We start from the raw sequence: 27,247 nt of genomic DNA on the forward strand, positions 1-27,247 counted from the left end.
GACGAGCTTCCATTCAAGAAATACACATATTGAGAAAAAAATCTACCTTGTCAAACGCTTTTTAACTCTCTTTTTATTTCTTTTTTTTTTTTGAAATTCGTTGCCGTTTTTCATTGCATAGACAACTGAAAGGTAAATATTTGTTCAGGATTTGAAACCCTGTCAAAAAACTCCTTTGTGTATGCTGTGCTTTGTAAACAAATTTCATTTTTTCTTCCAAGTATTGTGAAGAAAATATATGAAACTTCAGCTTTCTCTTTTTGGCTGTGAAAAGGAGCAGTGTAATTAAACCTTCAAAAGATCATGATATCGTGGATATTAAAATGTCATTCATCATCGTAATATGGCTTTTTTAAAGAGTTACTGGTAGATGGGGATTTCAAATGTTCTCCAGGGGCGATCATCTTACCAAAGAACCTATTGTACAATCTTTAACTGCTAAATACTGATAATAATTTAAAGAGTATTAGCGTGGAATTTAAAGTTACTGTAGATGTAATTGATATACAATTAATTTATTTCATGGAAGTTGACAAATAAGAAATGCTCTTAATAATGAGAAAATTCAAATCATTGAATGAAAAATTTATAAATGTATGGATCGAATTGAATTTTTTATTCTCTCTTTTAAATTACAACTGTCTTGAATGGGCTCTCCCCTTTTTTCTTTGGTATTTTATAGTCTCAATATGGAATTAGGCCTGATGTATTCTCATATTTCTTAAGGGCTCTTAATTTGTCTGCATTTCTACTTTACTTGAAGTAGCCATGATAGTGAAGGTCCTTAAAAAAATAAAAAAATCATCAGACTTCTTCTATTAGTGGTGAATATATGTAGGCATTCAGTCTTCAGACTATATGCAACCAGACTAGTCACAAACCTAGATAATTCCTTAACCCCCAAAACCAACTCAACCTCTTTCATAATGGTTACTGTGTTTAAATGAAATGAATTAACACTGCATTAAAATTGAAAGCATCACTGTGAGTGAGTCTTGCTTATTCACTTAAAACATGGAACATAATTTCTGCTGTCACCCCCCCCCCCCCCCCCCCCCCCCACAATCTGCATTTTTTTGCAGAAAGAGAAAAATAAAGTAAATTTGGATACACAAGGACATTATTGATAATATTTAAGCTGCAGATTTGTAGTTCTGTGGGAGAATTCAGGTTGACATGCCTTACATGTCAACCGAGTTTTTCCAGTAAAGCTATAAGATCTACAGCTATACGTGTAAACATATGGGCAAAAAGAAAACCTTTCGAAAGGAAAATGCATTTTGTATTTTTGTTATTTTTGGTTTCAGAGACTTTCAGTCGGAGTACTTGAGATGTGACTGCCATCTTCAGTGGATCGTCAAATGGTCGCGCGACAAAAACGTCAAAATCCAACAGTCCACAACCTGCGGGGTCCCCAAGGACCTGAAAGGCGTGCCCCTCAAGGGCCTCAAAAAGAAGGACCTCCACTGTGGTCAGTTATAATGAAAAGTGTACTCTAGTTAACAGTGTTTTTATCAATGAATGATTATTTATTTAGCATTGCCCAGTGTGCAGGCAAAGAATCTGTTCAGTATTCTGGATATAAGTTTTATGCTTTTTATATTCCCTTCAGTGTAGTGAAGAGATTTCATTGAAACTGTTATATGTAGATGCCTTTGCAATATTTTTGGATATTAGAATTCATGGGAGAAAAAGAAATAAAAGAAAGCCATGGAACTCTAGAGAGAAACTTGGCAGAGAGAACTTGATACGAAATACATTGGAGATAATATTCCTGGTGGTCAAATGAAATTAGCTACTGAAAATAAAATTAAATGTTAGCAGTGGGTTTTTTTTTTCTTTCTAAATGGTAGTTTATTGTGAAATTAATGAGCCAGGAAACTATATAAATAAAGATGAAACACACAAACTCACTTCATTTGCAGTCTTCAATCAATATTGTAGCAGACATTTTGACAACAACATCAGATCATTAGGGCAGAAAATAAAAAAAAATTCTTCTAAATTGAAAAGTTAAGCTAGAGAAGGAAATTGTTTGTATACATGTGATCAGGATGTGTGCTAGTTGTATTTTTTCTTCATTTTTTCCCAATTTTCTACTAAATGACATTGTATTTTTTTGCTTTGAAAGCTTTGTACTCATAGTTCATGTTAAGCAGAAATAGGATGAAGATGAATGGTGCACTTTATATCGCTGAAATGTAATTTCTGTTCAGTGATCAAAGGAAAAAGAAGTAAACCCATTTATCTTGATATGTAGGCTTGAAAATGGAGGGCTTTTTTTTTTCAAATTTTGATGGATGCTTGGGTGTTTTATTGGCAAACAATTCATGAATATTAAACTGACTCAAATTTTGGCCATAACACCAATCTCGGTGCACATGGAGAGTTAAGTAAATAGGAGCTAATTTCAAATGATTCTACAAAGATTTTTTGCTGCAGTGAAAAAAACCTCCCACACTGTTGTTTTTAGATTGTCAGTGAATAAATTAGCAATGTTTATTTGTTGATCTCAATCAGTGTTCATGTCAGCTAGTGAAAAATGGGGTCTGTTTCCTTGGGGGGTAGAGGAGAGAGGAGGTTGGGGGATTTGGCAGCTTCCTGTGATGAAGGAGTTATCTCCCTCTGTGACCAAGGGTTGGGTTTTGAATCTTGGCAGCTCTACATAAGTTATTACCCTTTGTTATAGTGTTACTTAAAAACCCTCTTCCAAACCAGTAAGCAAAAAATCCTAAGCCAAGCATGTTCCTTATCTCCCTGCATTATGTACCTGAAGATAGCCACAATGAATACTGGTATCTTATCAATGAATTCGTTTTTTTTTTATATTTTGAAACAGTGTTAATAAATGCCCTTATGATGATGTTAATTTAGAGAAAAAAAATGAAGAAAACCTCAATGAAGTAGTTAATGCTTATATTTTCGCTTGGTGAATTATGCTTTATCTGGGTCCATAGGAAGGGAGGGATTGAGGGGTTTTTTAGTCAGTAGGTAAATTTCCCAACTACAAGAATCTATCTGCAAGAATTACCAGAGAAAGAATTCCAGATTTTCAACAATACATATTTGGTACTTTGTCATAAAATGTGGGGGTACATGGTAATTATAGGGGTAAACTTTTATTTATGTAATAATTCAATGTCTACAGAAAAAAACTCAATGAACACAGTGGTCTTGCTTTGCTTATATATACATACTGCCCATTACAAGATACTGCCAACAGTTTTGCCTAAAAAGAAAAATACCCAGAAACAACCATCCTCTTAAAAGTACTACCAGGTACCTATGTAGGTCACCTGGTGAGTCTTTGTCATGACTCAGCATTTGTGGAATTGTTCCACATAGGTGAGAAAATGGAAGCAGGGAGAAGTCATTATTAAACGGTTTTACTATGGACCTGTTAGTCGGGTAATTTTGATGGGAGTGACTCGGAGGAGATTGTTCCCCATTTTTTTCTTTGTGACAGTATTCCCAGATAGGGCCAGGCTTCACAACCCTGGAGAGCAACACCTGGGGATGGTGCTAATTAGCTGTCCTGATCCAGTTTCTATCTATCCTCCTTTGTCTGCTTATCCGTCCTTTTTGACGTGTGGGAGACATTTATGTGCATTAGTAAACTAATACTAAAAGGGTGTTTTTTTAAAACTAGTCTTGCAGGAATTTGTAGAAAAAAAATAATATGCATGCAAAGTGTAGAGTTGTCTGAAATTGGAGTTTGATGTAGATTTTGTTTGCCTTCACACATTTTTATAGGTTATATGGGGGTGAAAAACCATTTGCTTATTTGCAGATAATGTCAGTTTATTTTTAAAACATTTTAAGATATATAAAAAGAAAACTGATAAGAGTGATCATGTTCAGTTTAGTTATGATATAGTCAATCATTTGAAAATAGCTTAAATTTACATTTCATTTAAATCGGGCCACCATTTTTTAAAATTACATGTAACTTTTCAACTGCATTACGTTGGTACTTCATTGATGATTTTTTGTTTTTTTTAGATCGCCCCCTAGAATTACCAGAGTTTGAGATTCTCCCGAACAAGAGTCAGGTGGTGTTTGAGGGGGACAAAATCCCCTTGATCTGCCGCGCCTCAATCATCAATAGGGAGACCCGCATGGTGTGGTTACGTCGTGGCGAGGTCGTATCGACCAATCGCAGTGTGGGGATCTTCGTCATCACGGAGGAGACCCCAGACAAGTCAACCATGATTCACACCCTGATGCTGAAGCATCTGACCGAGGAAGACTCAGGGGTGTGGCAGTGTATGGTGACCACCCCCCAAGGTAACGTCTCCACAGATATAACCATCGTGGTCATCTCGAACACTGCTGCCACATGCCCCTCCAAAACCTCCAAGACCAAGAAAGGGGTGTACAAATGGCCGCGGACAGTGGCAGGGGTGGTCAGCGAACAGCCCTGTAAGAGGGGGCGGGGCTCAGCCACCCACCGGTGCAGTGAGAGCAGCATGTGGGAAGGGCTGAATGTGGACAGGTGTGAATACCTGGAGGATCTTACCAGGAAACTTGAAGCCTTCGCACTCCTGAAAAATGTGAGTTACAGAGTACGAAACAAGCAGACATCTATTATAAATTACTTTACAAACTTTACTGATGGATAGGCATTTTAAATTTGTAGGTTGGTGTAGCTCAATGAACAATTTTACAGCAATAGTGAAACTAAGTCTTTTTTTGGTAAAAAATAAAGGGGGGGGGGGGGGGGGGAGGTACAAGTCTCCCATTTAAGAGTGGTGTGCGGAAAGGAGCATATTAAAACATGAAACATGAAGCAGAATCTTTTCAAAAAAGCCAATGAAAATGATTGATTATTATTGTAATTTTGAATTTTGTCTGGAGTGTGTTTAATTTGATTCAAATGTTAATGTTATGTGTCAAGTGAATGTTTTGGAGGTGTATTCCTCTTCACTCCTTCTCTCTCTGCAGACACTCTTGATAATAAAGGCAATGGCGCTGTCAAATTCTATTGATAGCAGTATGAATAAAAGCCAGGTTGTTGTTGGGAAAACAAAAAGTGAATTCAGACAGATTTATCTAGCATATCCTGACATTTTGATAGAAGCATGGCACCCCCTCGTATGAGACTCCAGAGACTTTATTTTGAGAAATTCTATGACGAACACTACAGACACATGACGCTGACATGTTAGTGATAAAAATTCCGCAAAACTCATTTTTATATTTCATTTTTCTTAAAAAAATGTTTTACTACATGAGTCAATGAGTTAAATGATCTGTGTGTTTATACATTGAGATGCCATCTTGATGAAAGATGTTGATGACCTGGTTTTAAGATGAAGAAATTAAACTATTTACATCAGTTGTCAACACATTCAGCATCATGTAAAGTATACATGTGTATAGGCATTACCTGTGTTTCCTCAGAACTATGATTTTGTTATAGATCCAGATATTTAAGGAAAGAAATGATTTAAGAAACTAAGCTTTCATCCTTATTTGGTTACTGTAAGTCAAAAGAGATGTACTAGCTAGCTTCAAGGTACGAGAGAAATCATCTGAGGTCAGGAGTGGATAGTGGATAGGTTTACCTCCCTTCTAACAGTAACATGTTAACCATGGAAGATATTGGTAGACCATTTCTCAATGGTTTTTTGTTAGCAGTGCTTGATTTAGAATGCTGTAATTCATTGGTTTTAATTACCTGGTTGTTTTCTTTTTCTCTCTCTAGAAGGATATGAACCAGTCAGAGTTAAACAATGCTGTAATTTCATGATAATATTTATCGTTTTCCTTTGCTCTCTTCAGAAGCGGATGAACCAGTCCGAGTTCAGGGAGGTGTCCACAGAACTGATGACCGTCATGTCTCAGCCGGAAAACATGGAGGATTTGACCCACTTCACCCTGTCGGCACAGATTGTGGAGAATCTAGCAAAAAACATCCAGGACAAGAGAGAGGTGGGTTCTCACATTGATCTTACAGAACACAGGAAATTGTCATTTATCACAATATTCTGTGTATTTACTCACAGATTTCATGATAATTGCATAACATATGGATATTCTGAACATACACTGTATAATGTAATTATCTTGTTTGTGGCTCAAATGGAACCTAGAAAGACAATTTTTAATTACCAGCCATGATTGTCATGCTAATCAAAAACAATCCAATTAAAAATTACATTTTTTTTTATTACAAGGGTATCCATCAGTATATAATGCTTTCTACATTTTAATGTTTGCCATCTAGATATGATACGAGCATGAAAAACAGAATACGTAGCAAATAGAACACACACCTGGCTGTGCATGTACATGTACTTCATGTTTTGTTTAGCATTGTGCAACATGTTTGAATATTTGTTTATATCAATCCAGGTTTCTACAGTGCTACATTTAGTCAGTAGTCTGATGAATGAGAACAATGCAAAGTTAGAGGAGGCACAGCTCCAAGACAAGACCTGTTCTAGGTGAGGAAATTATATCTATGATCAAAGAGGGGTAACTCTAATTTTAAAAAAAAAATATTTTTTTTTGCTAAACTGTTAAAGGGAAAGAACTCTGTTGTTCTTCAACTGCAATTCTTTACTGATTTTATTTACAGGTTACTTAATGTAGTGGAAGAACTTCCAAAACACATGGATGCACCCATGTCAGAGTTCACTGAAAACGTTGTCATAGAAACGATGCAACAACCCCTCGAAGATTTCCCTGGTGTGACTTGTATGGCATATTCCCAGATTTTCAGTTGTCAGGACCGATACATCAACCAGTCCATTGCTAAAGAGGTTTGTTATTAAGCATGTGTCATGTTATTTTACCCCTCAGACTCACAAAGGCTGAAGGAAATGAGTGGTGAAAGCAGGGAATGCTTTTGTTCAGAGATTCACATGATTATAAACTTAAACAGAGACATAAACAAGACAATGGTTGGTTTTCAAAAGTGGCAGGTTTTCTTCAAGGTATGCAGTGGCCATGAAAAAGAAATTGCCATTATATATGAGGATCATTGGATTTTCTTGTATGATAGGGATGCTGTGTTTTTAGTAAAATAAGATTTCAAGCCCAGTCATGAAAAGTTGTTTTCTTTGATAATATTGTGTTCATTACAGCGTCCTCTTAATGAAGTAAATATGTCAAATGAATTGTCAACCCTGGACAACAAATTGTTTAAGGCATGAAATGCTCTTTGAAGTCAACAGGTGTGTGTTACAGGATTCTTTTAGATTTGTCCTAGTTTTGCTAATTATAAGTACTTCTATAGTATGCAGAGAATATTTATTCATGTGCAACTATGATTCAAGCAGCTATGATTCAAAGGATTTTTACACCAGTGAACCTCTGCCCCCTTGATATTTCCCCACAGCTTGATTGACCCTCCACTTTTCCACTCAATCCAGCCACCTCCTCTTTGTGATCACCTCATCCACACAGTCCCTCCACACATTATCCCTCTCACCATCTCCTGTGTCTTCTTTTATAACTTATACATATTAATCCCCACCCCATTACCTTAAATACTAGTATGTCAGCCACTTCCACTCCTTAACCAACACTGCTTTATTGACTTCATTGTCTTCTACTTGCCAATCTACCTCAACTTATTCTACCAATTTATTCTTTAACACCATGGAATCATCCTCACACGTCACATCTTCCCTTCAACACCCCTACAACCCCCTTCCAGCTTCCCCCTCCTAGACATCACCCTATTTAACCCTCTTGTCCACCCATTAAGAACTTTCTTACCAAGGGGATCTACTATATGATTTCATCATAACTCCTCACCACCCACATTCTCCATTTGTGTTGGATCAAATGTTGAAGGAAAATTTCAATAGTGGAAATCTTCTGAATTTAAAAACTGGGTTACTTGAAGATTTTATGGGGAAAGATAAGTACTATTTTTGAATTAACCAAGCCAATAAATTTGATATTACGAATTTGAATCTTCATCCAGCAGGGTTCTCTATAGAGGCTGCCAAATCCATTTTGGAGAACTTCCACTCACATGTTGACAAATTTAAAACAAAGTTTGAAAGAATTACAGTGGAGAACTTTTCTTTTTTTGTTAATCATGCTGCTCTCACAGATGGATTGTTCCAAGTCTGTACCTCTGTACCCAGAAGTGGAGATAAGTTCGGTTATATTTGCTTAATTTAAACATACGAAACAGCAAAAAAAAAAAAAAAAGATTATGTATCAGTCGGGGTTTGAGATTTAGACACTTCTCAGAAGGAAATGCTACTATTACGCCAGCTTGTATCACAATAAACCTCAAAACAGCCAAAGATATCGAAGGAAAACACCAGAGCCCTCGTCTTCCTGAATTTTATGTGGTTTTATCAGGAGATTCTGTAATAAACTTTTGATTACAACACTTTCCAGGGTGCCTTGCACTCAGATGCTGGCTGCCTCTGTGTTTTTGGTGTTGTGAGTTTTCAGCAAATGATTTCATGTTTTTCCGCTCCAAACACATCCTGATCAACTTTTTTTCAGAGAATAAAAAAACTGTATGAATGAAATTATTTTTGTTAACCAGCAATTTCCTTAATTTGCACCAACGTGGAAAAGCAGGCCTAGGTTTATAATAAAAAATAAAGGGGGCATATGGTGCAAGGTACTTGTTTGACTCTACATGATTAGTGGCATCACATCGCCACTCGCTTTTTCAATATTGGCAAAGAAATCTTTTTCTGCTTTTTTCGTGTCACTGTGTGTTCACTTTTCACTGTAATTTTCAATACAATATTCGTTCATAATTTTTTTGTATATTTGCACAAGTACAGCGGTCTTATCTGCAGGTAAATGGCCCTAGAATTTTAATCTTAAACAAATCTTGTCTGACAATTAAATACCAGGAGGAAGAAAAATTGAGCTTCAATGATCCGAAATTGAACTCGTATTCATTCATACCCCCTCTATGATGTTTCCATCTTTCAGAGAAAAAATTTTTGTGAGTCTATTACTGATTGTAATTTCCAGAAGGTTTTAATCGCTCAAGTCTGATACAACATTACTTGTCCAAATAAAAACAAATCAAACTGTTATGGTCAAGCTATACTCCAAAGAACTGGACTATTTTCCGCTTTTAAATCCATGTTTTCCTCTTTAATCCTCATAGACAGCAATAGTCTGATAGCGTTTCTGGAAGCCAGGCTTAGTTATGTCAATATCAATGGTGTATTTCTATGTGATGTTTGTGCGAGGGATCTAGCTCAATGCACAGAAATAGGAATCTTTGACGGAGGTCTGTACCTCTCAAAGTTGAGTCCATATCTCAACTAAAAACAATCATTTATTGAAAGTTGGGTAGTTTAGGTATTTAAAGTTGCCACATGTTTTAATTTTTGCAAAGTGCGATTTATTGTGAATCGGGGGTAGTCCATGTGGCTGGTTGTCGAAGTGAAAAATTCTCGCCAACGCTGGAGCACCAATTTGCCTGTTTAGTGTGACTAGGAGACCAACAGAGTCCTCGCAGAAGGTATATCTGCATACTAATAGCTAGCTGGTTAAAACTTATTTAAATCATACTTGTAAAATTTCATCATTTCTGCTGTCTGTTGGCTAATGATTTCATCCAAATTCTGATGAAGTGTGTCTGCATCGTTATGTTTTGTACTTTAATCCTTCTCTCAAGATTTTACTGAAATTTGTAGTTTTATGTCTAAGCTTAGATTATATCTGTTAGTTTTTTGCAATCATGAATGGATCAGACCAAAATGCAGGGATTTCTTTTCTCAAGTGATCACTTATGTTTTGAACAAGATTTATTTCAAATATATCTGATATTAAATTTGAAATGACTCACAGTTTTCTTTATTGCTCATGATTTACATTATAAACATGGTCTGCATGGATTCTATCACAAAATAACATTTTCATATTTATAGACATTTAATGAATTGACCATATGTTTACACCTCCCTCTATTCTTGAGTACTTTTACTACATACGGTATATCATAGACACAATTGATACTACGGCATTTACCCAGGAAAATTAAAAGGCATACTGGTACAACTTTTGATGTCATTTTCCAATTTTATGCAGTGTTTATGATAATTACAATGTGATTCATTTTTATGCTGCACAATGAAGTAAATTAAACTCTGCTGTTTAAAGAATATATGTCTCTTGTGTAAATCCTGTGTTTTTGTTAGATAAGGTTGTGGATTAAATTGGACTTTGGATGAAGTTGTGGTAGTCCAATTTGAATACAATGGTACATTTATATTTGTTGGTGACTATGTCGGTTAATATTCTCAGTCCATCTTGTTAAAGGAGTGTTCCATTCATTGAATGAGTCTATTCTGTGGTGTAATTGTCATATTTTGTCAACAAAATTGTCTCAAATTACCAAATGAGCTGTAATTGTAGATAGAAATTGTTCATGATTAGAAAAAAAGACACAGGTCATCTTTATAAGGCTGATCCGTATTTGTTCTTTTTGGGGGGAAAAACGCATTGAAGTATTTATTTCTTTTCAACACAGTACAAATAGGCTTTTGAAAGGCAATTAAATGAAAGGTGATCTGTGAGATATGTTTAGTTAAACTCAGATCACCTAGCTGTGAATCTTTGTTCCTATCCCTGCAATGAACCACAAGATGAAGTCTGAATAAGAAACATACCGGTTATTTAATTGTGTTTATGCATCACTCAGAAGACAAACATTTAAGAAAACAATAATTTGAATGATAGAGTGTACAAATGGTTTGTAGTTTGTACACCCCAGGCAATTAGAATTGCAAAATTTCATCCAAAATATCCAATCAAACAGACATTTTGACTGGGTAGACTGCATGTATTGAAGAACCCCCCCCCCCCCCCCCAACCCCTCTCCGAAGTGTCAAGAATCATGGAAAGCTACTGTGGAGGTAAATGAAAAATTGATCACAATTTGGAGGGGGGAAAAATTGAATGAAAGAAGAAAAAAAGAAGGAGAAAAGGCCAGTCCAGTGATTATTTTGGTAATTGTTATTTAATGACGGGGCAGGGAGTCAGGAGGGGATTAGGGAACATTATTTTTGTTTGCCTCCTCAATGAAGAATGTGAGCAGCCATGCATGAACATCCCATTCAGTTTGACGTTTTACCTGTCGGGGGTACTGCAGTTCAGATTTATCAAAAGATAATGGACGGGAAAAGTAGTCAGTTGTACTGGTAGGTTTTTGTTGCCGGTGAATGGATTTATTAAAAAGCTTGACAGCGATGAGATGGGAGGGAAGTGTTGTTGCTGTGTAAAACCTACGCCAGTCCGTGATCAGGGAAAGCAGGAGGGAGAGATTTCAGGGGGACCTGTTAGCTAGCGGAGGGGAGAAGCGGTTTTCATAAGACGGTACACCAGGTGTCATATTCCATGCAATTATTGCTGGCGGGGGATTTGATTGGATTTAGGCGGTGTTTAGCCTTGAGGACTGTCGGTCACCCAGAGAAGCTAGTCATTTCTTTGTACAACTTTCTACATCGTCTGTGAAGAAAACAAACATACATGTGATAGAAAATTTTCGATTTGATTGACAACAGGTAAATTCTTAAACATGCAGGTCCATTGTGTTGGTAAATTCACTGGTCCTTTCATGGCATAGTCTTATTTCTAGCTTCAGTCTGTAGATCATAAGATGGAGATAAAATTTGTACAATTTGTGATTCAGTTTGAATGAATGTTAATTTTAATTTATTTTAAACACTAGACCACTGAAATATTTTAATTTTGTGCCACTGCTGTGTATATCTGTCCCAGTTGGTATTGATTGAATGTCTCCATTTATGAGTGATATCACAGTAGGAAAGTATAGATAACACTTTAGTGTGTTACTTTTTATTTCGCATACTTCTGTTGAGGTGGTCAGATGCTAGGTGGGAATGTCAAGTTGTCTACGGGAGATATCAAGTTCTTTTTATTCCAAAAGCTGAAAACAAATCAAGCCCAACAGGAAGCAAATATAAATGACTATGTCAAATGGTGGACAGTGATTTGGGGGGGGGGGGGGGGAGAGAGAGAGAGAGAGAGAGATAGAGAGAGAGAGAGACAGACAGACAGACAGACAGACAGAGAGGACAGACAGACAGACATAGAGGACAGACAGACAGGTTAACAATATTAAATTCAGATGATAAGATACTGTAGCATTGAAGCCCATACCAGGCGCATTGTTGCATCGAAGAAACCAACATAATGCATACAGAGTTCATGGTACTTGTGGAAGCACCTGCTTGATAAATGTGTGACTTTTTGCCAGTTTCCGTTGTATACCTCATTAACTTGCGTAACCCTTTTTTCTTTCACTTTTACTTTTTTGCCCCGCATCATTTTATCAGTTATGTGGTATCTGAACTTGTTGTTTACTAATGTGGCCCTGCAGTGTGTATATATAGCTCTTGATTAAACTGGGTTTCATCATAAACATTTTCTTTTTTTCGCAAAGAATGATAATAGCAAGTGGGTGTTCTGTTTGAAAGCTCGATGATTCAGCGCAGGCAAAGTTTGAAGTGTTGGAGAAAAAAAAAAAGATATATGAATGCCTGCATTTTTTAAAAATAGCTTTTATAATGATTTTTGATAGAACCTCATAATCATTGCATTGATATATTATGATAAGAAGATTATATTGTACATCCTTTGGAACATGAATAAGCCATCTGCTTTTATTATGTCAATTTTTCACTAAACGTTATTGTAAATAAATCTAAAACAAGTTATGTATGGTAGGAATACTGTATTTATAAGGAATGGTACCAAATGCTGTAAAGGTACTTTATTCATTAGGAATCTTATTTTTTGAGTAAATAAAGGGTAAGGGTGTATAATGCACTTTGTCCCATTTTGACTCATAAAGATTGTTTAAAATCTAAATTCCTTGCTGCAAATCAATGAATGTTCACATGCTGTGTTAACATGTCAAATATATGAATTCAGATTTAGCACCACAGTATTCAATGCTTAAATCTTGATCATCTCATTTTTGTCCTTTTGATTTCTGCATTTTAGTTTTCTTGTAGTTAAACCTTCATTTTTTATTAATACTTCTTTATATGATAGGATTATGTTTGAAAGTTAATTGGATCCTATAGATAATGACCAAAAATCAGGCATACAAGTTAAAGTCCTAGTGAGAAGTTAATGTGAAGTGTTGAAAGCATACAGTTCAAAGAAAATACATGTATATAAAAGTTCTTGATTTTTGTTGCTACTTGCATTCAGCAAGAAATATGTTATGTACTGATATGCAAAGATTTCTTTACGAGACAATTTTTGTTCTTGCATTCATAATGCATGGAATTGGACTGGATTTGTACACCCCTGGCCTCAGGATCATGAAAGAATTTCAGACTTAAGTCAAAAATTCAGTCGGTCATAAAATGATTGTTCATCATAATATGACAGTTGAAATTTGTAATAACAGCTTCGGTTTATATTAAGACACTTTTGATAGCCTATGAATTATGTCTGCATTTTTATTCAAGAGACATTGTGACAGTGTACAATTTTTGACTTAACTAAGTCCAAGATTCTTTAATGATCCTGGAGCCTGTTCTTTAGCCATACCCCAGTATATGGTACTAAATCTTATGTTCTGGCATGGCTACAGTATAAACTTTGACCAAGTCAGCAATGAGCAACTTTCTGTCTATTTCAATTTTCAAATTACCGGTAATATGTAAATTTCTAGATAGATTTCCAGCTTTGATGTTATTATATTCCACTATCCTCTTAAAAGAACCACGATCTGACAGATACTGCAATATCATATGCTCTTCATTTTCATGGACCATTACCATCTTTTTTAAGGGAACATTAATTTTTTGAAATATGAATGCTCCATAAAATACCAATATGCATCAAGGAGGTACTGAATCTGCCACAATTTCTAAATTAACCTCACTTCTTTTTTATTTTATTTCCTGAGGTCACTGAAATTGAGTACAAGTCATAATTGCCCATTAATGCATCTCTGTAAGGCAGGAGGTGTTGGGTTTATGGGTATACTGTGTAATGTAGCAGGACTGCTGTGGTCTCAAGTTAATGCCTGCAACAATGGTGACTGTGGATATGAAGAAAACAAGATATCAAATATTTAAAACCCTTTCAGATAGGTGCATTATCTAACATCTATCTTCTTCTTTTGAATTTTGTTTGTTTTGGTATCTTATGTGAGATTACGTTCCTCTGAAATGATATGTTGAAAAAAAATCTCCGAATTTGGCTGTTAACAAAGATTTGACGGGATGTAACGTAACTTCTTCATATTTTTGTTTACGTACCTAGAAGGTAAGCAGAGGGGTCCATTCTTCATCATTGTTAAGGACTGCCATCAACAATGAAAAATGTTTCCCCAAGTACAAGTAGAAAGAAAGGTTAAATGACCCCGGGGTCAAGAGGTCAAAAGACATGGCAGGCCTGCAACTCGATAGCAGTAATTAAGATTTTTTATTCTGACAGGCTAAGATTGTTTCCGGTTCACTTGAGATGTTGCATGTTACACCTTCAGCAGGTTGCATGCCCTGTTTAAGTTGCCTGTTTTGCCTTCATTTTTGTTTCTTTTAAAAGTTGATTCAGAAGTTTGGGTCTTTTGATTTTAAATGTGGTGTGTGTCGATTATGAGAGAGTTATAGAGAGATTTGCTTATTTTGCGCTGTCACCCACATTGGGAATCCAGAAAATGAGATATCATACTCTGTTAAATTGACAGTATCAAGAAAGGAATGGGTATACAATAATATCCATTATCATTTGTTTCTTTAATATCTTGTAAGTTTACAGTTGATGTGACTTTAAAAAAATCTTTTTTGACAAAAGAAGAGAATTTAAAAGATCTCAAAATTTTATGAATTACTTTCACAGTTGTTAAATGATATGATTTTCTTCCCTATGGTGGGTTATAATGAGCCAAGTCTGTACTTTGTAAACCATCATTTTCAGGAATAGAAAAAATTGGTGAAGAATTGTTTTGTAGGTATGTTACAGAATTCTTCAAGTTCAAATTGTACAAGATCTTAAACCTAGGGCTCTTACCTAAGTCATGCATGATGTTGTGATCACGATTATTGGCGTTTTCTTTCGGCAAACAACATACTTGTAATGTAGTTCTGAGTAACATATGGGGTAAGGGTTTTTTGTGTAATACATAGCTGCAAGAAAAAATTCACCGAATTTTTTTAAAAAATGCATTCTTTGGAATTCATAGTCAGCAACTTGGCAGAAAATGACATATAAGTGATATACATGTATCACAACCAACGGGTTAAAAATGTATGCCAAATATCAAAAGTTTGAAAGATCAATGGATCGTAAGAAATGCCGTCTCAGGTTGTAGACAATCTCAATCTTATGATTGTCAGGTTTGAGCAAGGTTGAGATAAGTGAGAATACAGGTTTAATTCTTACTAGAGGTGGCTTTGACATGTGTTAAAATATATTAGCCAAGAAATTAGGTATGAACAATCTGATGAATTTAACGGATAATGTCATTTCTTCTCTAAGTGCCTAGAGGTCTTCTCTAGGCCCAGTGCCATACAGATATGTACCAGCTAATAGTACATATGTATTGGAGATCATGCCAAGATTCCCGGTCAAATTCGAGCAACTAGCCAAGAGCTAGATGTCGTAAGTATATGAAGGTGAGAGATGATGCTTTTAGATGAAAATATTCATTTGAAATGACATCATAATTTGTCCAGTGAAGGTTTGTAAGACAAGGCTTCTAGCAAAGAGCTTCAGAGCATTGTCAAAAGATGGCATCTGTACAGTGGCTTGTAACTTGTTAATTAATCTGGACTTTTCTGAATTAATGGGGGTGAATGTTGATTTTAACCTCATATTTATTTTCCCCCCATGTTTTCACTTCTTACCGTTTACTATGAAGAAAGATAAATTTTGCTGGCGAGTTCAAAATGCGGGAAAGATGATAATTACCTATGAGACTGCAGCATCACAGTACTGCAATAGCCCTAAGGTGACAAAAATGAAGTAAATGGAAACACCATAGGTTAGATGGTGACAAGGAGAATAAAATATTGTAATATTCTGTACTTTTAAGATTTAGCCCCCTGAATACCGGTATGTCAGGCAAATTGCATTATTTGAAGTTAAGTATTTCCTTTGTAGAATTGTGGATTAATTTATGTACATACTCATAAATGAAAAATTGCTTTTCTGACATTAACCATGCAATAACGGTTCAAAAAGTCAGCTTTTCCAAGTGCAGTTAGCTTGCAAAAAATATTTGAGAAATTGCAGCGAGACCTGATCATTGCCAAGACAGACTGGAGGTTTAAAGGAAGTTTACACGATATCGGATAGCTTGTTTGTCATTAGCTTTAATCAGTGGTGGCGAGAAATGTTATGTAATCCTAGAGGGATTTATTTCGAATTTAAACACGAGCTACTTGATGGCTTTTTATCTTTTATCACGATGATGGGACTTTATATACACCGAAACGGGCTTTTTATTATATTTAACCGATATATTATTTCAAAGCCAGTTGAATTGTACCTGTCTCTTATGCACAACTTTACCACTTTTGGAGGGTGGTCCTCTGATTTAGTGTCTGTATTACAGTACTATATTTCTGCATTACATAAAGTATTCAAATTTTGGTGGCTTTTTTTTGTTGTTAATTGTTGAAATGATCAAAGATTTAAATAAGATGTCTGTTTAAATACTCTTCTCAGTTTTCTTACAGGTAAGTGTTTTAATACCTGTGTTACGTAACAAAGAAATTGAAGAAACTTGTGGTCTTCTTTTTTTATTGTCTCTTTCTTTCTTATTAATACCTTTGCACACAAAAAGGCAGAGCAGGAATTATTAATGTCAAATTAATAAATTCCACTTTGTAACTGGAGTTCTGAATTCATTAACTCCTTTGGAGTTGAACAACATAAAGAAGTGTGAAATGTGAAGGCCGGAATATTATAAACGTACATTAAAGAAAGAAATAAAAATCTCCGAAGTTGTATGCCGAGTCCAGCCCATTATAAATGCATTAAAAAGAAATAAATGAGGTGGACCTCGTTTTATGCATAATTCATAACCAGAGTTTAAATAAAATGTGTTTTAATTTTCAATATTCAGCTAGCCCCCTTCTTGTTGCTTTTGGTGTATCTAAGCCTTTGTGTTATGGATTTTGCTATGATAGCCATTTTTTTGATACGTCTTTTCAGAATCTAGTAGGGACAGTCCGTCTGCCTGCATCCCTGTACAACACCTCAGAAGAACTCTCCCAGAATTCCTCTAGTGACAGCAGAGCCAATCTACAGTTGATCCTGTACAGGGATGCTAAGCTGTTTCCTTCACTGACCACCATCCATGATGACCCCCAGATCGGAACCAAAACAGTTTCTGTGGTGTCGGCCATCTTGTCTGTGGGTGTCTGTAAGTATTAATGTGTTCAATGAGGAGATTGATGGTAAATTGTAGTGTTGTTTCTTGTATGTTGAGACTGAAGGTTAAGGGTTATGGTAGGATGAAGTGGAAAAAGGAATGGAGATGTCACGTTAATGGTTGAAGGATGTTGTTATATTTAGTGTTATTTAGTGTTAATTCTTGTGTGTTGAGGACAAAGGCTCAAGAGGGCTGGATGGTTATTGCCATTGTAAGATGTAGTACCTTAAGGAAGTTCAATATAAAGATAAAGTACCTTAAGAAAAGTTCAATATAAAGATATAGTACCTTAAGAAAAGTTCAATATAAAGATAAAGTACCTTAAGAAAAGATAAGAGATATATAATAGGTCACTTGAGGTTACATGTTTTTTGAGAAAAGTTTTCCAAATATATGTGTAGGACATTTTTACGTACACTGTAAAATTCTCTTGATAATTAATGCTACTTAGTGTAATAAGTTGAGGTATTTAATGTATTTACTATGCTAATTACAAATCATTTGATGTATGCTGTGTAGAAATATTTCACGGATGAACTACCATTAATATGTTATATAAATAGCAGCCTATTTATGTAACATTTAATTGAAAGATTAGGAAAATTTATGACATTTTCAAGAAATTTCAAGTATATTGGAAGATTAAATTTAATGTAAAAAAAAAATTTGGGGTTACCGGTATATCAACAGAATTGTCTCTATTCTTATTAGCTGTTACTTGGTAAGCAATAGTGGGTCATCATCCCCTTGTTCGGTTTTGAAAGGGTGAATTGTAGAGAGAAAAGTTAAGCAATTAAATAATAATATCAGGATAATGGAGAGTAATTTAAGTGATGGCCATTTAGGGTGAAAGGAACCTGTGTCCATATTGCAAGTGTGCCCTACAGGGGTATTATAAGGTGCTGAAGTAGAAACTATTCCTTAATTGTGTCCTAGGGGCCCGTTTATTCAGTAACTGTTGATCAATAATAACTATTAGTAAGAGAATACCATTTAATTGCACTTGTAATACACAAACCATACCCAATGGAAATATAATAGTAAAACCCTCCTTCAGTTTGAAACCATTCACTTAAAAAATTGGAGGTGGACAGGTAATTGAAATTTGAAATGAAATTTGAAATTGAAATCTAGGATTTAGTTAAAGTGAATGTCAATTTTTTGACAGTGGCAATTAAATTGTTACAAAGTTATGGTAAATTGAATTTTATTATGTACATGAATTGACATCATTGTCACAAAATTTCCCTGTCTATTTTTCAAGAAGAATTTGCAATCGGAGTCCTTTTGATTTATTGAATTTCCAGTAAATTAATTTTTCTATTTGGGGAAACTATTCAAGCCTTTATGGTACATCTTTTCAGGGAATTATTAGAACAGGTGACATTCTGATGACTGGCATGCGACCCGGCCTTGATATTTTAATTGTCTAGGCATGTAACAAGTTGATAAATTTCAGTTAACTTGACTCATTGTCCCTTTCAACATTGGGATTCACCACCCCCTGTGTAAGCAGGAAGAGGGTTGACAGTAGCATTATTTCTTTTTCTTTTTTTTCTGCAAACGTCTTCATTAATCTGAGTTAAAAATGAGGTCATGCCTTAATTGTACTTGATGAGGTCTCATGCGCTTTTTGTCTCTCTTAACAGCTCCTGTAGTTGTCAACCTAACAAGCCCGATAACCTTGACCTTCAAGGTCAAGGCCGTTTCTGAGAATTTGTTGGCAGCATACTGGGATCCCCTTGCTAATGGTAAGAATGTTCTTTCATTATTTCAATCAGTTGACTTAAAATTTCTGTCTCTCTCTCTCTCTCTCTCTCTCTCTCTCTCTCTCTCTCTCTCTCTTAAAATGCTTGTGTCTGAGGCTGAAATTAAAAAAAAAAGAAGTGTTGTAATAAAATAAAGATCTGAGAATCAAATTTCAATGCGTTAAGAAATAATCTTGGTACAGTTTGAGCTTTGAAGGGGGATATCATTGATATCGTTTACAAATCAGAGCATCAGTTGATAAGAGTAGATACCAGTTGCAAGATGTTGGCAGGAATGCAAAGATGGATGAAATATACAAGTGATTAACATTTTATAAATTAGCCCTGTGTGTCATGTAGACCCCATTATTAGCTGGGTCACTGGAACAATTACAAGGAAATTTTTATAAACTTAAGAATAATGTATGTTGTGAATGCCAAGCCATTTGGTTTAAAATTATCATAATCTTTTCCCTCAATAGGAGTAAGGTTAAAAGAAAGAGGGGAAAACTTGCTGATACCCTCAGTAAATACTCCAGCATTTAAAAGTAGGGGAAAGTATTCTAAAGTATTCTAAAAATATTTGAAATGTGTATCTTGAGGATATATAAATAAATACTGGGTTTCTGAAAATGTTTGTTGACTTCCTAAGGCAATAACTTAGATCATTCACTGGAAACAGTTTTGGCAGCAAGAGCTCATAGACACGATTCATGAAGAACTCTGTAATCCTTGTGCTCAGAGTCTTAGAACTTGGATATTTCAAGGGGTTCTTTATTTATGCGAGTGTGAGAGACAGAGAGAGAAAGCTACAGTGTTAATTGTTTTGTGTTAAAATTGGAAGGATTATTTTTGGGGGTGGAAGAATATTGAAGAACAGCTTTCATTAAGGAGATTTGACTATGTAGAAAAAGAGGAGATACAATGTGTGTTGCCAATTCTTTGTGTTGGTGGTTTTCCCCGTTAAATTGGTATGTAAATTGGATTCAGCAGAAAAGTGCAAGATGAGACCTTAAAAATAAGTAGCCAGGTTTTTAAAAAATGCATATGCAAGTACATGTATTATCAATTAAATTAATATTTCATGAAAAAGTTAGCTAAATATTTTTAAATGACCGCCATGTTTAAAGGGCTGAAAACAAAAATAACATTTCAAAATTCAAACCTAGCAATTTACTTGTGCTATTGGGGAGAAGCGGGAAATGACAATCTTGGGATGCATGGTTAGGGTGGGTGGGGTTGATGCTTGTTGGACTTTTTTCTATTGAACAAGAAATGCATGATTTTTAGCGGTGCCTGACTTTGTTTTGACTGTAGGGGGTCTAGGAGACTGGAGGACTGATGGCTGCCACATCACTGGGGTCTTCAGAAACTTCACCACTGTTCACTGCTCCCATCTCTCCATATTTGCCATCATTGAGGTAATACTGCAGATAATAGTTTCAGCATTGATCTCTCAAAAGAAGAATGAGGAAACCTATTTTTTTTTTTAATATATGATTTAGATCTTATTAATTTTGAAATTTTTATACACGAAAAACTTCTATTTTCTCATATCTTTTTGAAATTTAATGTCTGAGTACTGGTAGTAATGATAATTTTTGAAGTTTTCTTCTGTCACAGTGACTGTAAAATTTTAAATAAAAAGGATACTCAAAAATAATAGGTATAGAAATTAAGACAAATAGAGAGAATGGGAATACAAATCATACCTGTACTTGGACTTTAAAATTCAGTTTGTCATCAATTGTATTGATTAAGATTTAAAAAAAAATTCTATTGAAATTTCTGTGTGTAGACTTCTATGGGTGCCGAGGCTCTTCCTCTGAAGATGTTCCAGCTGATGCACATCGCAGTTTACGTTGGAAGCTGCATCTGTCTCCTGTGTCTGATGGCTGTCATCATCACTTATGTTTCGTGTTTCAGGTAAGCAGCGATCATGGGTCGTATGACTTTAAGGTTTCTTTCCCCTAGTGAAATCACTTAAAATAGGCTTGAAATTTTAAACTCATTTGGAGTTTAAACAAGACCACTTGTTCTGCAATAAGATAAATCGAGCACTAAAAGAGTTTATTGCACCCTCCACTCTGAAGGTGAGGGGATATACTTTTCGACCCTTGTTTGTCCCTCTGTCTGTCTATTCGTAACAAATTTTCCTGAAATATTTCTCTACAATTATGTATTGCATATGCTTGAAATTTCAAAACACCATTTGTTAATGTATACCATATCGTGGTATATACGTTTGTACCAATTGGACGTCAACTTCCTGTTAAATGTCGACTACTTATTTTTAGCCTAAATTTTCAAGCAAATTATCATCCAAGATTTTTAGCAACTATTCATTGCAGATGCTTGAAACATGAACACACTCTTTGTTAGGCATGCCATGTGGTGAGATTAATTTTAAAACAATCTTGATGGCAACCTCCTGTTAAATGTTGACTTTGCTTATTTTAAATTTTCACATCAGAGCTAGGGTATCACTAGTGATATCATAAATATCTTTTGATTATTCGAAGGGAAAAACATGTACTGAAAACTTTGTATGCATAGACTGCATTTACCGGTAATGGAAAGATCAAAGTTGTAGACATTTAACATAAGTTTTTATTTAATGATTCAAGTTCTTAAAGATGTGTCAGAATCCTACTTCAGTAATCATTTTAAAGGATTTCAAGATACATTTATTCAATAACTTTCAAAGTATGTCTTCATAGAGACTGGTATCTGCTGACTGATAAACTTTAAAATAACACTGAATATGTTGAATTTAACTTTTACAGATATCAAAGTAACAATCTGTTAAATATTTTTCCTACAGGTTCATCAACGTACCCAAGAAGATGAAGCACTCGGTGATCAATATCAGTGTGTGTGTCCTATTGCTCATCATTGGCTTCACCATGGGAGTCAAACGCACAGATCACCTGTTGGCCTGTCAGATCGTCGGCATCTCCCTGCATTACCTTACTCTCTGTGCCATTTTCTGGATAACCATCACCTCATAGTAGGTTTATGTACAAAGGACACACTTTGTGTAAAATACATAGGAACGTCTTCTAAATTTAAAACAAAATGAAAGAGAATATGGTATGCTTTTGAGATTGAATAAATCTAAAGAATTATGTAACTTGAATACTGTATACTGGTATATTTGATTGACAGCTGTAAAAAAAATATATCTCAAGAGTTATCTCTCTTATCATGTGAAATTATACCTTGTTTATTAAAAACTGGAATGTCTCATTTTTTAACTTTTCATTTTTTTTAGCAATATGCTGAAGAAATTTTCCAAGGCAAACAAGCCCCCCGCCCCTCCCCCTGATATGCCAGGCATGCCCCTTCCCCCCAAACCAATGATCCGTTTCTACCTGCTGGGCTGGGGGGTGCCCACTATTATCTGTGGGATCACTGCCGCTGTCAGTCTGGATCATTACTCAGAACCTGACTAGTAAGTAGGACAAATCTTATTTACATGTAATTATGTGATTAGTATTTTATCTTAGGACAATAATGATTTCAAGAATACTATCTTGAGTATCTTTTGTATATTTTGATAAGTGTTCTATAAAACTGCTGGAAATTATATATTTTAAGAATTTTCGATTTGGAAGTTCATGTACCAGAAAATTCATTGTGTTTGGTATGAAGTATTAACTAACCAGAATTTATAAAACGGTTTTGACTGAAAAAAATAGTGTTGGGAAGAGGAAAATAAAATACCAGTGTTAAATAGTTGTCTTGTCGTTGTAGTTGCTTCCTGGCCTGGGATCCGAGTCTTGGTGCATTCTATGGTCCTGTTGGATTACTGGTCATCTTCAACTTAGTGTTCTTTCTGCGGATATCTTGTATCATCCAAGGGAGCACAAACAATCTCAACGAATCCAGCCACACGGAGGACATAAACGAGCTCGAGTTAGCTCACAACGGGGAGGACAACAACACCGAGATTCAGGCACTCACTCAGACTAACAACCAGAGTAACATCGAGCCGTCACTCGGTGATGACTCGGAGACGAGATCATTAGTGTCGAGTGTGGCCGACCAGGAGAAGAGACCTCAGTCACAGCTATACGCAGTGATATCCATTCTGTTTTTATTTATTGTTTTCTGGGTCTGCGGTGCGGTGGCTGTCGCGGAACCTTTTAAATCCATTATTCCTTTGCAGGAATTAATATTCAGTTATCTCTATGGAGTGACCTGTGCCATATTTGGAATATTCATGTTGTGTTATTTCTGTTTGTCTAGAAAGGATTCATGTTCCAGTTGGAAACGCTTCTTTTTGTGTGAAAAACATCCATTGTATGACATGTCTTATGAGGTAACCAATCACAGTGCCCTGAGCAATGGTCATGTGATCCAGGCAAACGGTAACTTAGATCCAGCTGTGAAATCGTACAATATTACGCAAGAGATGCCGAACGAAAGCGCAAAGCAATCCAATATCAATCTAGTCCCTGCCAATTCTAGTTCTTTAATAGAAGATTCAATAAATGATGGTGCTCACGATGGAAATGTGAAAGTATTCTACAACCCAAAGCAAAATGGAGTGGCCAAAAAGTTTTGGGAAAAACAAAGACACAATTCCCGATACATCAGCAGAGATGCTACCAAAGAATTCAATGGAAGTATCACATCGTTTTCAGGATCAGAGGCAAATAATCGGATCCAGAATACAGGGAACCACAGCGATGGACGATCCCATCTCAGCATAGAAATTCAGATCCAGCCCAAGGGGCTGCCGAACCACTCGCTAAACACCAGATCACCACTCCCTCCCCAGTTTAACAGCCCTGTTGTGGTTCCCCACAATGGAGTGCCTGGCCACCACACCCCTGTGTTTTCTATGGTGCCGCTTGACAGGAACCACATCCCCCCAGTGGGTGGGTCAGGATCCGTTCTGGCCACAAGTACCTACTGCAGTACTGTGTCCTGCTGTGACTCACAGGCCGTGTCGCAGCACACAAGGTCACCAAGCTCGTGTTCTCTCGGGTCAAGGTCACATCCCAGTGCCTTCACTCCAGTGCCACAAAAAAATAACACTCTACCTAAACCTCATAAGACTTCTAATGGGAACTGCCCCCAGTCATCACCTCCAGCTTACGACTGTGTGATAATGAATGGCTCCCTGACAAGAATTCGGGACTTTGACGGCCAGAGTCAAATGAGCGATGCTCGTTGTCAAAGTCCAAGAGAGCACAGTTTACACAATGAGCCTCATTTAATGTTTCCCCCTCCCGGGCCCCTCAGTGCCCAAGAGGGCTGTACATATAAACAATATGGGTCAGTGGATGACCACATAACTAGTGAGCCCCAGCGAGCACAGAGAGCCCGATCGCATTCAGGGGGATACAGTTCTGACGCCAGTGCAAAAGGCCGAAGAAAAAGGGACAACAATTTTATTCAGGAGGTGCAACAGAGGATTCCGAATCCAGAAACTCATATGACCAACCAGTGTCGGTCTCCCATCCGATTTATGAACCAGGCACAAAGCAGCAATTATCTGAGCCCCAATATGGATGTTGGGAATCAGTCTGTAAATAGTAAACTCTCTCCACCGGATAGTGATAGTGGGATTAATAACAAGAGAAATCGTGCAAATGACTCAGATCACAATTCAGAGCCAAGCACCTCACATCATCGACGAAGGCCAAAAGGGCACGACCACCATCGCAACTCTCGTCACGCCAGGGGAAATCCAAGATCAAGGTTAGACTGGGAAAAAAATAATTCCAAAGCCAAGGCTATTCCTTATGCCTATGTGAATCATAACTATGCAGAAAGGGTGAGACAGAAGCTGAATTCCCAGAGTTCAATGGAGGCCAAAAATTACTGGGGATCCCCAAGCATGGAGGAGGATTCAACCTCATCGTCAGGGGACGAAGCTTGCTTTGATCACAATGTGTGGGTGCTACAAAACCAGCGCAAGCTAAAACGCAAGAAAGAAACCAGTGTGTAGCTGTTTCTATTTATGGTTAAGTTATTGTGAAATTGTGTATTTTTTAAAATGCGTCTTGCTGTATCAGTGCAATTCCAGTATTCTAATTTTTTTTTTACATCAATGAATATAATTTTGATAGCTTTAATGAATGTGGCATAGAAATCAAATCAGTTGTCTATGTTGTTTAACATCACAGCCAGAATTCAGTGCATTTTCTTTTTATACGAGGTTGTTTTATATTGCATGTAATGTTGTCATTCAGATTGTGAGAGGGTCATTTTTCATCAAATATTATTTGTCCAACCTTCATTTTTGAGGAATGGAGGTGTTCACATTTCGACTGCTGAATCCTTAAGGCAACGTGTAACATTAAGATGTTGTGAACTGTAAATTGACAAAATCGGATTCTATATGACTTGATCCTTGGGTGGGAGGGGAGAAGAAATGCAAGTAATTTTAAAAGATTAACATTGATCTGCTGTAATACCCAAATTGTTCATATGGTGACAACTTTTTAGATTTTAGTAAAACAAAATTAAAGACATTGGTGGAAAGGCATTTGGAATATCAAGTTAGATATATTTTACTCAGGGATTGATTTATCTGATTGACTTGGATTTGAATGGACAAAAAGAAGTTTATTGCACTTTAAATTTTTTTTTTAGATAATTTTGTTTTTTTACATTTTGTAATTTTTTTTTAATAAAGCCTCCAAGAGCATTAAATTTTTTTTATTAGGATTCAAGAAGTTGTGATTGCATTCTGAGTTCAGTTACCTGTTTATTTAGGCATTACTGTATTTATCTCTTGTCCGGGTGCTGATATTCACTGTGTATTTTCATTCATAGAGTACACACACGATTTTTTTTTTTTTGGTTGTTATTTATTCGCCATTTTTATATACATCAAATTTGTTAGTGTATGATCTTAGTATTTTGTATTTGTCCCCTTTTTTTGAATGTGATTTGTAAATATATTTTAAAGATAATAAAAATCTCCTTACCATAGCGAGGGTGAGTTTTTCTTCTGCTTTAAATGAAGATGCACAGTACAAAAACATAAATGTTCATATCAAAGTTGATTCAGGAACATCACATACATAGAAATAATGATTTTGCAGTAGACCCCATCACAGTAAGTGCTGAACTGGTCTTTTGCAGGGCAAAATCAGGGAAATATGATGTAATTACAATTTTCCTCTCTACATATATTTCATTCAATTTATAGTATCTACTGACTAAAACTTCACCAAACTTGATCAATTTTCTCTGCAAAACCAGTACTGCAGTTTTGAAAGTTTGAAAGGGACTATGTCTGAAGGGAAAGCTGTGTATGCTCCAAATAAGTAAAGTTAATGTGAATAGTGTCTGTTTGTTAGGCCATCACATTTAACTGTATGCATTTCTATTAAATGATTTGAAACATGCTGGTGATAAAAGCCTGTAGTTACCAAATTTGACTTGTTTCAAACTTTTAATTAATAATAAATACATGTACCTAATGCAAAAAGGCTAAAAAAAAATGAAGATGCTTTGTAGAAGATGTGATATCATACAAGCTATACTGATGAAACTCAGTCTTTCAGCTAGTTTCAATTGATTTTCAGCAATTTTCCTTTTGTGCTTTGCTTTGGAGAATTTAGATGAAACATACTGTTCAGCTTCAAAATGAGATTCATAGGACTGTAGGAAATTTGGTGATCTTGTTTCACCTTTGGGTTGGCTACAAGTGCAGAGTATTTAATTATAAAATGATTTTAAAGAATGGAGAACCCAATTCAAATTAACTTTTGCTTCAAAATTAATTTTCCAAAGAGCTACACACACACACTTCTTTATCAACCCATAATCAGGTGAATGTGCATGAAAAAACAACTTGTATATTTTGAATTCTGACAAAATTGCCCAGATTCACTTTAGAAATTGATGAACTCTGCATGAACCAATTTAAGTAAAATTATGCAACATTATAGATTTTTTCTGTTTGGAAAACCAACACGCAAAACCTTTCTATATCGTGATGCTGATGCATATTAAGACAATTAATTCCCCTATGTGTAGCATTTATTGCACTTGACATTTAATGTCTATGTATATTAAATTACAGTAATCCAATATTCAGTCTGGTGAACTTGTGCCAGAGTACTGTAAACGTATTACATTTGGCTGTGTATTCTATTTAGTGTTTTTG

The 27,247-nt window shown here is 35.8% G+C and overlaps 1 protein-coding gene across 2 annotated transcripts in view; it reads left to right on the forward strand.

Moving 5' to 3' along the window:
• The window catches only part of LOC105333795 (adhesion G protein-coupled receptor A3), a 46,288-nt gene extending 20,220 nt beyond the window's left edge, over positions 1-26,068 (forward strand). For both annotated transcript variants that reach the window (XM_011436965.4, XM_011436966.4), the window contains 12 exons: positions 1,308-1,471; positions 4,003-4,553; positions 5,785-5,934; positions 6,358-6,449; positions 6,584-6,767; positions 17,146-17,356; positions 19,015-19,116; positions 20,431-20,534; positions 20,912-21,039; positions 21,938-22,123; positions 22,388-22,567; positions 22,870-26,068. In XM_011436965.4, coding sequence (XP_011435267.3) covers positions 1,308-1,471; positions 4,003-4,553; positions 5,785-5,934; positions 6,358-6,449; positions 6,584-6,767; positions 17,146-17,356; positions 19,015-19,116; positions 20,431-20,534; positions 20,912-21,039; positions 21,938-22,123; positions 22,388-22,567; positions 22,870-25,075 — 4,258 coding nt within the window. In that variant the 3' untranslated portion in view covers positions 25,076-26,068. The remainder of the gene's footprint in view (positions 1-1,307; positions 1,472-4,002; positions 4,554-5,784; positions 5,935-6,357; positions 6,450-6,583; positions 6,768-17,145; positions 17,357-19,014; positions 19,117-20,430; positions 20,535-20,911; positions 21,040-21,937; positions 22,124-22,387; positions 22,568-22,869) is intronic.
• Positions 26,069-27,247: the final 1,179 nt, after the last annotated feature.

This window comes from Magallana gigas, chromosome 8 (assembly GCF_963853765.1).
Source record: "Magallana gigas chromosome 8, xbMagGiga1.1, whole genome shotgun sequence".
Lineage (NCBI taxonomy): Eukaryota > Metazoa > Mollusca > Bivalvia > Ostreida > Ostreidae > Magallana > Magallana gigas.